This window comes from Sinohyriopsis cumingii, unplaced genomic scaffold, assembly GCF_028554795.1.
Source record: "Sinohyriopsis cumingii isolate HCF-2022 unplaced genomic scaffold, ASM2855479v2 utg002433l, whole genome shotgun sequence".
Taxonomy (NCBI): domain Eukaryota; kingdom Metazoa; phylum Mollusca; class Bivalvia; order Unionida; family Unionidae; genus Sinohyriopsis; species Sinohyriopsis cumingii.
In genome coordinates this window covers 20,530-35,000 of record NW_028316209.1, presented here as the reverse complement: position 1 = coordinate 35,000, position 14,471 = coordinate 20,530, and the positions used below count along the sequence as shown (strand labels likewise).

The following is a 14,471-nucleotide window of genomic DNA, read 5'->3' as shown; positions in this document are numbered from 1 at the left end:
TACATTCATTTGGAGATTGTATTCTCGTAGTTGTTCTTAGTTTTGATCTTTTCTATTGTTGTTGTTGTTGTTATTATTATTATTATTATTATTATTATTATTATTCGTAGCTGGAGTCTAAGATAGTTATATACCTTTAAAACTAGGCGCAGTAATAGCCATTCAGAATCATAGAGAGAACTTAGGAAGAGAAATATAAATTCAGCTAACGTTCAAGCGACCATTCATCGTGGTTTAGCAGAACTTTAAGTCTTGTAGCGTTAATAGAAGGCAATCGTTTCCTCTTTCATTTATACAACCATAATACATTTATCTGCACATCCATTACCGGTAGACAAGTTTGTAAAGAACAGGAAACAAGCAATTTAATCATGTTATACTTACTAGTAAATATCTTCATTATATTGTTTAATACTCTAGTAAAGGATGACCGCAACTCAGCTTCAGGATCCGTTTTGCAGTGGTTGTCATAGAAAAGAGTGTCAACAGGATGACCACATTTGGCCTGGGATCCGGGTTATCTCCATAGAAGCACATGAAGAATCTGATAAGGTCGTGACTTCAACCTCTGAGGCTCTTGTGGCGGCAAAGGAACATCTAGAACAGCTGGAAAAGCTAAAATGTAAGGTTAATGCATTTATGTCAGGTAATGCATTTCAGGATTGACTTTTCCCTCTGGAAATAATAAACTTAGGTTCAAAATGCCTAATTGGCAACAATATTTTCGACCCATATTAAATTATTAAAGTTTCGAGTTCATTACAAATGTAAGGAAACTAATACACTTTAGGTTTTCAATAAGGAAACTAATGCACTTCCGGTTTTCGACGACCATATTCATTTTTAACATGCAGATATTCATTATCAAAGACTTTGTTGTGACAAGTGTTTTTCACGTCTAATTTTCAAATATTGTTGCGACTGTTGAGTCTTGACTCATTCATCATGCCTACGTTTTGTATAAAATACTGTGATATTATTTCTTTTTCAAGATCTGACCTTCGCTCTCAGTAATGCTTATTTATGAAAAAAAATATATAACAATTCTCTTTTGAGGAAATTCGACTTTACAATGAGTCCAGCTTACCCATTTGCTGTTTTAGAGTGACAATACACGGTTAGCTGTGTGCAGACGTTTGTCATTGCATGACGAAAATGTTTGACCCCAGTTATCAAAACCTTTCCAGAATGCTCCGGTGAATGCAAGATGCCTTGTTATCCGCATCGTCCTTAATAGTCGTGGAAATTAAGGAACGGTCGAAAGGGGCCCTAATGATGTCAGCAGATCAAAAAGGTGGTTCGTCTCAAACAATTTCAAATATGAACAAAACGTCCCTTCGATTTTCTGAAAATTGAAACCTGATTTCGTAAGTTTTTTCAGGATATTAAGATCCCTTTCGACCGTCCCCGAGGCTCCGCAATGTGTGTGAGTAATTTGGATTTTTAACCTAGCTTTGAAACTTTTCAATCATATCGCTACGATGTCAGCAGTGTGGCAGTTTATAGTGAATTCTAGCACTGGGGCACCATGCCGCAGACATGTAGCATCGTGTCCCACCCAGTCACATTATCCTGACACCAGGCCGACCAGTCCTAACACTAACCTCTTAATGCTGAGCGCCAAACGAGGCAGCTGTTAGTACCATTTTTGTAAGTCTTTGGTATGACTCGGCCAGGGATCGAACCCACGACCTTCCGCATCAGAGGCGGACGCTCTATCCACTAGACCACTAGGTCTGAATCTCCGCAATAAGGTTTAATATAGAAAATAGATTAATAAAATGCATTTTTTAGTCTTTTTCATTTTCTTTCCTTCTACCTCGGTTTTCCTCTCGTTTCTGTTTTTTTTTTTTATTATGATGCTTGTGGCAGGCAAAGTAGAAAAATATGCGTGAGATTTTCCAGAAATTAGGACTCTATGAAGAAATTGTTTCAAGAAAACTCAAGCAAGTGAGAAACATATGGACGAAAAATTAATGTGTTATGTATATTTAATTTGTATTGTTTGATATATTTTTAATTATTATATTCTATGGATACCTGTTTTAGATAATATTTCCCTATGAGTGTGGGTTAAATGTTATGATCATTATCAATATAAGTAAACATATTTATTAGGGTCTGAGTCACGGTTCTTGGAATTCCCCCATAAAAATAATTGGCCTGCCTAATGTTTACCACATTCTGTATTGCAATTTTAGTAACATAATCTTCTAGAATTGAAGCTGCCATTAAGTAATAGTTGTTTTTAGAAAATTCTAATTGTGACAGAAGTCAAACAGAGGGTTTTATAACCTTGTTTTCTGGAACAATTATTCCTGCAATGACATCTAAAACAGAAAACAATCTTATTGTTGTGTTCAGTATTTCGTTTGGACTGGAATTTATTAATTAAAATTATTTATTCACTAGAAATACAAAGTACTCATCAATAATATTCTTGGACAGAAACATTAATTTGGAATTATTGTGAACTTAAGTAGGGATATCTTGGATTATATTATTGTGATTTATTAGGACAGAATTTTTGTTTGGTAGCTTGATATGTTCTTTGGACACCTACACGACAACCACCTGCTTTTAAATCGTGATAAGACAGAAGAACATCCTGTCTCAAATTTGTTGGTAGAACAACTTGTTTTATGAGTTGATCTGAGGAAGTTTTGTGTTTTGCTTGAGGCTGGAAAAAATTATATAAGACATTAATAAGTTCACTTGCTTCATACGGAATAGCTTTTGCGCGACGAGTATTTTCTGGTAATATTCCTTGCTCTAAGTAAACTTACATATACTTGAAATCAGGGCACTCGCGCTGATATTGGGCAATATCTGGTAGTTCTGAAGACGAATCACTAAGTGTGCTATCATTAGTGTGTACTGCAGAGATGATTGGGAAATCTTCATTAGTATAATGTAATTTCTGTTCATTCTTTTTGTATAGACTGAAAAGCTGGTTCTGATTGAGTATGTGTGTCTATGTAATCTGGAGATTTCTCCAATTCTTGTTCAGTAACTGACCAGTGCTTTTCGGCGTCTGCTAAAGCTCTTCCACCATAAGCAATAACATGTTCTTTGTCATCTATCCCTGTTTGAGACAAAATATACCCTAGAGTGGTGCCGCTAGTATCACATGTGAGCCTAAATGGTTTGTTAAAATCAGGATAAGCCAAAATAGGCGCTGAGGTCAGAGCTATCTTAAGAGTTTCAAATGCTTTTTGACACTTATCTGTCCAAAGGAATGAACTGTTTTTTTTTTCTCCAACAATTTATTTAATGGTGTTGCTATGGTAGAATAACCGTGAACATATTTCTGGTAATAATTGCACAAACATAGAAAACTACTAACATCTTTTTGTGTTTTAGGAACAGGGAATTGTGCAACTGTATTTAGTTTAGATTCATCTACCTTGATTCCTTTTGTTGAGAATTTATGACCAAGGTAAACATCTTCAGATGCTGAAGATACACATTTTGAAGGCTTGAGTGTCAACTTTATTTGACGTAAACGATCAAAAATGAGTTCAAGATGTTTGAGGTGGTCTTTAAATGAGTTGGAAAAAATGATGTCATCAAATGTATTCAAGACATGCTGACCAATGTATAGCTCTAAGAACATGACCTAAAAGAAAACAAACAGTGGCGGGTACTTTACTGAGTTCATTCAGCATTGCATTCCATTGGTAAAGACCACGTGCTGTTATAAAAGAACTATTATGTTTGGTCAGTGGGTCCATTTTAATTTGCCAGAATGTTGAATTTAAATCTAAAGTACTGAAAATACATGGTTGAGTTTGTCCAACTGCATCAACGACATCCTTTAATCGTGGAAGAGGGAATATCATCGGTTGTGTCACCTGATTAAGTTTCCTATAGTCAATAGCAAAACGATAGTCACCATTTTTCTTTTTGACCAATACAACTGGGGATGCATAACTAGATGAACTGACTTCAATTAGTTGATGTTCTAATAATTCCTCTACCTGTCTACCAATTCCTTAGTGATATGCGGTGCCGCACGATAAGGTTGACAACGAACCGGCATGGAATCACCTGTTTCTATTCGGTGTATGAATTCGGTAGTACTACCCAATTCGTCCAAATTAACAGCAGAATCATCCCTATGTTGATTCAAAAATGTTCCTGTTTTTGGTTTTCTGTCAAATCTGGAGAGTGTAAATCAAAATTAATTGGTTATTATGGTTAACTAGATTATGTATTCATGAGGTTGGGTGTGTCATTCCTGTCAACAGTGTCCTAATTAATGGTAAATATTGTTTGTGGGTATAGCACGCCCACATATGATAATACAGCATTGGCACGTACATGCATAGCCATTGGAGTAGGGTTAACAATTTGTAAAAAGTTCTTTTTGGAAACTGTCAGAATTGTTCTAGCTGGAAGAATTATAGAGTTTGGCTTGCTATAAGACGGTTCAGTTAAACAGATATTCCTTCTGGGATTTTACTGATACGTACTGCGATTGTGCTTATTGAGTTAGGCTGAATGATCGTAAATTTCGTGGCGCGTGTGAGACCAGACTGATTTTGAATTAAATTTATGGTTACCATATCGTCTAGCAAAGGAGAGAGTTTGTGTATCTAAATTAACGACAGCTTTGTATTTAGTATTTAAAAAATCGATACCCATGATCACGGAATGATGTAAAGCATGTACAACATAAAATGAATGAGAGAAGCATATGCCTTCTATTTTCAAAATAAGTTGAATCAGACCTGAAACACTATAATGTTCACCACCGGCTCCTACAATTTGGGAAATATTTGATTTTTTAAACTGACGTGAATTTAACCCTGCACGATGAAGTAAATTTAAATTAATAGCCGAAATGGTCGCGCCTGTGCCTGCTAATGCATGTGTTGATTTGTCTCTAACAAAAATCGGAACATTGTTTTTGTGAATAGGTGTGACTAAGGTAATTTGTGGCTGTTGATCATACCTACGACAGGTTTGTGTCCTTTCGTGAGATGCATATTCCTATTGGTTTCGGGTTGTCAAGCACACACGCGTAAAGTGACCTATCTTGTGACAGAAGTGACACTGTATGGCAGACTGAACGTTACGTACATTGTCCGCCACACCCAAAACAAGGCGTGGAGGGACGACTTTGTGGTTGTGGCTGGTAGCGCATACCACGAGGTGATTGATATGAGTAGTTATTACCTGAATAATTTCTGGAAATGCTGGTGGCTGTGCTTGAAAGTTTGTATTTTGTCTGTAATACATACTGCGCTATTGGTAGTTTGAATTATGAGGGCGAAATTGTTTTGTGGCATTAATGTGTGCATGTGTTTTGAGAGCACGAATTGTTGTCTTTGTTTTCTTTTGATTTTGCAACCTTAACTTCATGTTTGAGTTGTTTTACTTCATCTAAAATTGTGTTAGGGGCAGACAGGTCAGTGTTATCATTAGTGGCAATGGACTTATTTTTGCTAAAACTGCTGCTTGGCGTAAATCTGCCATGTTTGTTGGATTTTCGTTCAGTACGATCCTTTTTACAGAAGCTTTCAATCCATTCAATGCCACTGCTAATAAAACTTGATCTGGGATAGTTTTCTTAGTTGCGATTTGCAAAAGGCGACAATCTAAGTCCATGACTGTTTTAGAAGAACCTTGCTGAGTTTGCAAAATTGATAGATCTAAAATGCATCGTCATTGTGAAATCTAGATATAAAGGCTGTGACTAGAATGTGCAAATTGCTTGTAACAGTATCTAGTAAGGTATCGTACCAGATTTTCGCATGCCCCTGAAGATGAAAAGGAAAAACATTCAAAACTTTAGCTTCTGATAATTCATAAAACTTAGCACATTGTACAAAATGAACTGACCATTTAACAGGATTCTGAGACTGATCACCATTAAAATCATCTAACTTTATAGCAGAAGACAATACCTGTTTGCGAGAATCGGTTGTTTCCAAAAATATTTGCACTCTTAGAAACATGTTTTGGCGGAGTTAAAGTTGGAAAAGTGTGTAATGTTCAGTGGGTTTGCCGTGTAAAGAGTACTTTTTGGAGATACAAGCACTGGCGAAATTGTCTCAGACGGTAGCTGTACTGGCTGGAACTTTCAAACGTTGGTGTGGTCAGATAAATTGGGCGCTGAGTCACTGGTGCTAGACTGGGCGTTGGTGGCGTTAGGTCAATTGAAGCTTGGTCAAATGGAGGCTGAATCACAGGTACAGAACTTGGTGTGGACAAGGTACCAATTGAACCTGTTGGAATCGTCGGCAAGGTTGTCAGTGGTGGGTAGATTGTTACTGGCGATGTGTAGATGGCTGCTGCACCGTCTAATAGGAGCGAAGTTGTTGGAATCAGGGATCTGTCTTGTGAATATGGTGGCGCTGTTGCTTCTGGAGTGGATGTAGTATAGCTGGGCTACGTGATGTCTAATGGTCGCAAAAGTTTCAGTGCTGGATCTTATTTCGAACATCACTGGAATTTAATTAGAACTTTATTCATTAGGACTGGTGATAACATTTTTTGGGACAGTATGGGATTTAATTCGCATTACTGTAAGTTCTTTTTAAATTTTCGCTTTGTAGGGAAATATTTTTGAATTTTACAAAACATCAAATGCATCAGTGAATGAAGAAATGAACAAAATGGAAATATGGGGGAAAATGTCTCAACTGCAAAGTTTTTTAAATGTTCGTTTCCTTTATACATCAGAATGTAAATAATAACTTTACGTCCGACTAATTTATAAATGTATTCAGAGGCGTACTTTAAGTACTTGACAGCCGGGCGGATCCTTCCTTTGGCACCCCCCTGCAAGTGGATTTTTAAACAGTACAGTGCTGTTATAAGCAAAGTGGAAATAACGTTTACTTTGGTGTATTTTTCATATATTTCGAAAACTTGTACTGGTTTTTCAACTCTTCCGATGGCACCCCTTCCCCCTTTTTCTGGCTGTCTCCCGGGGCGGACAACGGTCTCCCCCCCCCATTTGTACGCCACTGAATGTATTTGTTGTGTCATCCTTCATTTCCGCTGCGTTCTTATTGTCTGTGGAGATAACGGGAATAGCGAGAAAAGCCTTTATGACCTTATTCATTTTTATTTATTAATGTCTTTAGGTGATTGTTTAATCGATTTATGGATTTTATTTATTTTCCTTTATATTTTTTCAGTTATTCATTAAATATAATCAATACGCTGACATTTATAGTATAATATTTATAAATCATCAAGCGGTTATTTTATTTACCTCTTTATACTTTTGAAATGACCGGTTATTTTATTTACCTCTTTATCCTTTTGAGATGACCCCCTTTCTTGGCCCGAAGACATATATTAATTTGAGGACATTAAACTGTTCCTTAGTACCGCAGACAATAAGGCCTCCAAAAGGAAAACTTTGACGTACAGTACACCATGTGTGTTGATATTTTTTTATACATAAGCAAATTACTTATTACATAATTTATGCACCATATACCCACAAACAGGTGGGGTGTTTTTTTTTTTGTTTTTTTTTAAGACAAAACATGCTATCAAGCAGTACACGCAATTATAATGTTTCGGGAAGTCAAACGTCACAAAATCCAATGCATCAAAGCTGACAAAAAAAGATCTGGATTCCACCTTTGTACTCAAACTGTGTCTTGTCTATGGGGCCAGACCTCAGACCCGGTATCACGTGTTTCAGGCGCTAGTGGCAGCATATTAAGGGGCCGTCCATTTAGTACGTACGCATGGAGGTGGAGGGGGGTAACGTAAATGCATAATAAGCGGGGGTGGGTGGGTGAAACCTCGATACAAATTTGTAACCTGTTCGACTGGGTTCAGTCCGCGTTTGAATTTTAGTGGACACTAGACAAACTGTTTGAAGTTACGCAGCTTATTTATTTGATGCAGCCAGACATTTAGCGTCGGTGGACTATCTGTTTTATTAAACACGTTAATATTATTAATCCTTTATGGTTTCTGCGTGGATTAAATATAGGCCGTTCTATAGAATTGGAGGGAGGGGTCAAGCAGGTGGGGTGTGTGTTAAAAAGTTCCAGGGTTCCTACGCTACCGGGAAATCGGGAAAAAGTCGGGAGAAATTATAAATTTTTTTCCTGACCGTGAAAAGTCTTTGAATTTCGCAAATATTGATGAAAGTTGGGGGGAAAAAACCTTTAATTTTCTGTTACCACTTGACGCCCGAAACAATCAGGTAATTGAGTCGTAACTAAACTGATCGTAGGTTAAATTTATCAAGTTCTAACCAGAATATTCGGAGGGTGCAGTATGGATCATTTGGTTGCTTGCAAAAAACATATATGCTGAGTCAATCCAAACGCCCAGTGGATTAGGTTCGTCTAGTAGACTTCTATTTTCAAAGCTTGATATCCGTATCTTTCCTTACATTGAAGGTATGAAAACCAGTCTAGCATCACAAGAGGCCAACATAGTGGTGGCAAAGCGTAGCCGCTTACCGGATCGCTTAGCAAACTTTAAACGTTGTTAGACAGAATGATATATGCATGAAATCGATATGAAAATTACTTATTTTCTTAGAAATTTTTAGCATTAAAATCGTTATGTCTTTAATCAGCAGAAAGACAGGATAAAACTACGTCGTTGATGAAATGTGACCTGGTACTCGCAATTTGCATTACTAGTTGCACGAGTACACAAATCTAACAACCCACATTTTCAAATGTTGTAGAGAAAAACATTTATTAAAAAAAATTAAATGAAATTCGTATATTGGTTGTAATAAAAATACAAAAACGAAAGAACACAATATTCTCCATATTTATATATTCGAGAACAACTTCTGGAGTTGTATCACGTGACTATCACGATGGCACGTGGTCTCTGCTTGATAAATCAGACTGGCCAGATTGCTGATTTTACAAAATGTATCTGACTTTCATTTAATACAATTGAATTTCTGTACAACAATATTATAAAGGAGTTAGTTGTTTATATCACGTGACTATTGGACTTCGATGTCGTTATTTGAGATGTGCAGTTGCAATGACCCCACACGCCAACTTAAATGTCCAAATATGAAAAATGGAGTGGGAATATTCGGAGGAAACTCGGATTAGAAAACAGACTGCTATTCGTTTTAAGCTAACTATGTAGTCCAAATTGTCTGAGCTGAAATGAGAAATTGTCGTCCCATGTATTATGTAATAAAAAACGATACGAGCCTCCGTATCAATACAGGTTTGGGGACTGGTTTTACGAATTACAAGAAGACATGTTGATTTTACAGAAAATCCTGACCTTGTTTGTACAACAGTATATACTTTTGATGGTCTTTTGTCAAAATTTCAGTCAACCGTTTTAAAATGTTTTTTATATGATGGATTTTTTTATACCAGATCGTCTTAAGGAGATTAGGTTGTTTGAAACATCTTGTTTGGGATTTTATTGGCACAGATAAATTCAGGGTTAAACTCATTTCGTTAGAAGACAAGATTCTAATTATTTTTGGGTTTATTGTTTTTTATATATACTGCAATATGAAATGTTATTTTTTTATGAGATGCATATATATATATATATATATATATATATATATATATATATATATATATATATATATATATCTGTGTGTGTGTGTTGTTATAGAATTCTTTAGAATTAAAGGTTTGAAGGGAAACAAAACATAATATATGTTCATTATGTTGTTCCCACTTAGCAACATAATGCAGCAAAATAAAGGTAGAATTTTTATTCTGTACACTGAAATAACTTTACGTTCCAATTTATATGAATATAATGAAACTTGTTTCATGTGATACATTTTGTGGTTTCGTACATGATCATCTTTGCTGACTTCGATGTTTTTGGAGAGCTTTGAAAGAGAAAGATATTTAGATTTAGAAAATGCATGTTTTATAATCTAAAATGTTCGATTCAGTAATGGTCATACGGTAACCTTGAAAAAAGTAATTTCATCCTGGAAAAACCCTGGAAATGACCTGGAAATTTATCTTTAGAAAAGCGTGGGAACCATGTAGTACGCATGTGTCGGTGTGGTCAAGGTTTGCCCGATTTTTGCGTACGTACTAAATAGATGGCCCCGAACCCGCCGATAACTAAGTTTCATACACTCGAGTTATCAGATCCGAAAGTATTCTCACCGTTTATTCGATTCAATCCTATGCTGTTTTTCTAAGTGTGCTCTGGCCAGTCTCGACACATTTCACCTTGTTTGGCGTTCTGGCGTTTTGTCGACTTTGGATATAGTCTTGCCACTTCGTTCATGCATTTATAGTACTTACTGCTTAGCTCTAATGGAAATTTGTATTTTTACATTTCAACATTTCCTCTCTATAGCAAGTATAGCCGTGTTGGTGATGGGCGCAAATCAATGTGGAAACATGGCGGTACAGCTTGTAAAAAGGACGTTTACTAAGTCTTTTCTTGATGTCAGAATTTGTATAGCAGACAGCTCCATCGAGGGACTAATGGCTGTTCAGCAGAACTGTGATGATATTATTTGTTGGTTAGACGACGAACATGAAGAGAGTCTTGTAGAGAAAATGAAGATGACGTGCAGAGGCAGGCTTGATATTGTAATCGACTTTATTGGAACAACGAGAACAATACAAAGAGCATTCAAGATTCTCAAAGAGGTTGTCACAAATTTTAAAATGATTTTTTCCCCCTTGGAACCAAAGATCATTCTTGTCAAAATGTATAAAATCAGTTCTATACGAGTGAAAATGAATGTACTCAATATGCATATAATTCTGTATCTCGAGACACACTTGGAAATACATTTTCTTATTAATTCTAAATTAGTTCTGTAAAATTTCTATAATTTGTTAATGTAATGCATTCTTCTTTGACATATATAATAATGCGCCCTCGGGTATCATAAATGGCAATTGGAGAAGTTAGTCTCCACGAAGCCTCTTAACGCAAGACACCAATCTATGATCCAGTCATCGTCTCCAATTCAAGCTTGCTTTGAATTTCCGCAGGGTGGAGTACTTCTTATTGGGAATGGCCAAATGCCGGAAGCTATCACCAATATACACGCTATCGTGGCAGATCAGAAAAACATCTTGGGTTGCACTGAAAACAAGCAGGTTAGCGAAACTTAAATTAATACAGTTAGGCTGTGAAAGGTCTTTCTGTTTATCTCACAAATACACTCATGAACACAAAATCAAATATCAAAGCACCCCGATAATACAGAACAATAATTCTAGCTGAAAACCAAGGCATGCCATACCTGACAAATTTTGAAAGGAATTTTTGTTACCAGAATTGCACGTTTTGTGCATTTTACATTTTCTTTTCACTTTAAGAGATCGACAGCTTTTGTTCCTAGAATGTTATTTTAAAAACAGTCCCTCTTTTTACATCCATCATATATCCGGGGTGTCGACAGAGGTAGGATTTGACACTGTCTTATCCAGAAAGTTTATAAACGCAGAGTTCAACCATAGTGCCCAACATTAACAAGAACCGTGGTTGCATTTATTATAGAAAAACGTTTACTGGCATGGTAGAGGCGTTAGTTCGTTAAATTCATTATTCTGGCGGACAGTCGTCAAAAGCGAAGGACAGTAACGGTAATTCAGTGGCATTGGCGTTTGACTGCTGTAATGAAAGTAATATGTGTATTTACCAAGAAACTTACGTAAAAGTTGTAAGGATTATTGTAATGATGGAAGTATGATAAGGTTGTAAACTACAGCCTGTACAGTGATTACAAGTTTACACTGAAGACTGTTTTTTCATTAAACTTTTCTTCCTAGAAATGAAACGCCAATAAGGTACTACTTGATGCAATTCCCTCTCACTAAGTTTTACTGTGTATTATAAAAAGAAACAAAAATAGATTTGGTTTTAAATTATTCAAATCTTGTTATTTGTGTACTTTTCCATTAACATGTAGTGATAAAAAAGTTACGCCAAACATTGCGACAAACAAGCAAACAAGACAGATCATAGAGTTCAACAGTGGAGGGGGGGCAGTTTTTTTATTACTTTTTTTTAACTTTTGGCATCATTAGCTGTCAGATGTAAATGAAATTCATAGCGGAATATTTTGTATCAAAACTAAACAATAAAATGTTTTGTCAGCGTCAAGTTTCCTCACAGAATGTCAGAAGATAGCATTTTGGTTATTGGCAATAGGCTATGTTCACTGAGTTCAAAATTCATTGTTATGCGTTGTTCTCTAACAGTGAATTCCCTTTGTGCGATATTTTACGTTTGAGTAACTGTTCTGTTTCCGCCAAGACTAAATAGCACGTATATTTTTAATGTTCTACAACAATGTATTTTTCATGTTCTACAACACAAGCACGTTCATTACTTTTACATTGCAGGAAACATTTCATCGACTGACGACTCCCAGTCTATTCAATATGTGACGATGAAATAAAAACTGAACCGGGATTACCCTTCCTGTTTATGATGAACCTCCTACGAGAATCTCCGTTTTACAGAGAGAGAGAGAGAGAGAGAGAGAGAGAGATTTTTTCATGGTACACAACAAAGACAAAAGAAATTTGTCCCTGGTACACAACAAAGAACGAACTATTTCGACCTCTGTGCATGCCTCGTTCGGCATCTTGTGAAGGTTTATGTACCCGTTTTTGATGGCGATTGCACCAAGTATTTGGGGCACGTGACCTCAAAAAGAGCGGCAGAAACTTTATATTGCAATGTCTGATAGGAGTACGCCGAGTTCAAGTTACAGATAGGCAAAAACACTTGATCAAATGCCACTACAATGAGTAATTTAGTTAAAATCCTAAACATTGAAAGACGTTTTGAAACAACCACTATGAATATACACAAGAGGACATAAACAGATGTCGCGACACATAGTGGTCATCTATTCAACCCATAGTGGTCAGTGATGTTACGGGTGAGTAACCTCAACCCTTACGATCTCTTATTTAACGGGTTACTTAAAACTTGAATGTGAATATGTTTGGACTGTCTTTTTTTTTTGTCCAGCTTTTAGAAACTACAATAAAATCGACTGTTCTAGTAGCAGCAGATTAAATATGCATAGCTATTTGTAATTACAATAATGTAATAATCTATGTACTTTATCAGTTAGAATTATTTACAATGTATAGTTTCTGCTGCGCTCAAATGAAGTTTATCCGTTACTCGTGTGACCGCAGAGAACCACTCTGCACCATCGCCTCATGCACCATAAGCTTGCTAATTTGGGTCGGGCACCAGCGATTTGAAGTCACATGGGCAAAATGAATAGTGTAAAAACTAAAACAGACACATAAGCCTTTAGAATAAATAGACGTTTACCTCTTTGCCATATACTTTATCTCATTTATTATTTAGGTTATGTATTTCAATTGAAATATATATTTTCTTGTTTACGGTCAGTAACGGTCTTTGCAAACGCGGTGCCCAATTTGGAACATTTTGGCGGGGCCCACTGTGAGCACGGCATTTTGGAAATAAACTTTTAAAAAAAAGTTGTATATGATATTGAACTTAAAATTTTCTTCCTCCGCTTTAAAATTAATATATATATATATATATATATATATATATATATATATATATATATATATATATATATATATATATTAAAACTTACGAACTTTTCTTTGTCACTGCAAGAGTGGGCTTGACGAGGACAGTAATCTGCTTTGTTTTGTCTATTTGGGGGTATCTCACCTTGTTACCGATTTATTTATTTGTTTTGTTGTCTTGATTGGCCTTGCAAGCTGACAAGTTTTGCAGGAGAGTTTTCTTATTTAAACTTTCCGTTTCCAAAGGTCAGTCGGCATTTATACAGTTTTTAGCTATCTATTCACGTGATGTTTTAATAAGGACGAGTATAAGCGAATAATTGTGTTAACTAAGCAATGGCTGTATTTGTGTTGCTTTAATCGACATGACACGTGTATTCCTTTTTACAGGTGATTAGCTAATCGTAATGCCGTTTCTTTATATGTTCTGTGCTGTACTGAGCTTTCCATTGTTTTTAATAATAAAAAAGATAATAAAAATTGTCCTTTGTTTTGAGAACTTACCAAATAAAGTAGAGCGCTCTACAATTTAATTTTGAGTTGTGTAATTTTTTATTCTTCAGATTTGTAGACTTATGTAAAAGAATTAGAAACGTCTGTAATATAATTAGAAACGTCTGTAATAGAATTATAAACGTCTGTAAAAGCTTTTGTTGAACACTCGCGGTATTAATTCGACAGTCCTCATTGTTGTTGCATTAAACAATGTCTTCTCCCTCCACATGATCGGTACAAATCGTTGTATGCGTAAAAGTTTTGCTGTTCTGTTAACTTATTGCAGACATTAACAGTCTTCAAAATATGATTTCCACTGCCATTTAAAGGTTTAGGATGACATATCAGCTTCATCTTTAGTTCAAACATTGAATTTTACTACTTAAATATTGTATTTATAGAAAGCCCATAAACAAACTCCCAAACCCCAACCCCAAAATAAAACGCAGAGTCGAAAATGTATTAACGGGACCGATT

The 14,471-nt window shown here is 35.8% G+C and overlaps 1 protein-coding gene across 3 annotated transcripts in view; it reads left to right on the top strand.

Annotated features, from left to right (window-relative positions):
• LOC149770736 (uncharacterized) overlaps positions 1-14,032 on the top strand; it is a 26,485-nt gene extending 12,453 nt beyond the window's left edge. For all 3 annotated transcript variants that reach the window (XM_089949176.1, XM_089949178.1, XM_089949177.1), the window contains exons 2-5: positions 421-622; positions 10,306-10,604; positions 10,956-11,063; positions 12,315-14,032. In XM_089949176.1, coding sequence (XP_089805302.1) covers positions 427-622; positions 10,306-10,604; positions 10,956-11,063; positions 12,315-12,359 — 648 coding nt within the window. In that variant the 5' untranslated portion in view covers positions 421-426 and the 3' untranslated portion in view covers positions 12,360-14,032. The remainder of the gene's footprint in view (positions 1-420; positions 623-10,305; positions 10,605-10,955; positions 11,064-12,314) is intronic.
• The last annotated feature ends 439 nt before the right edge of the window (positions 14,033-14,471 follow it).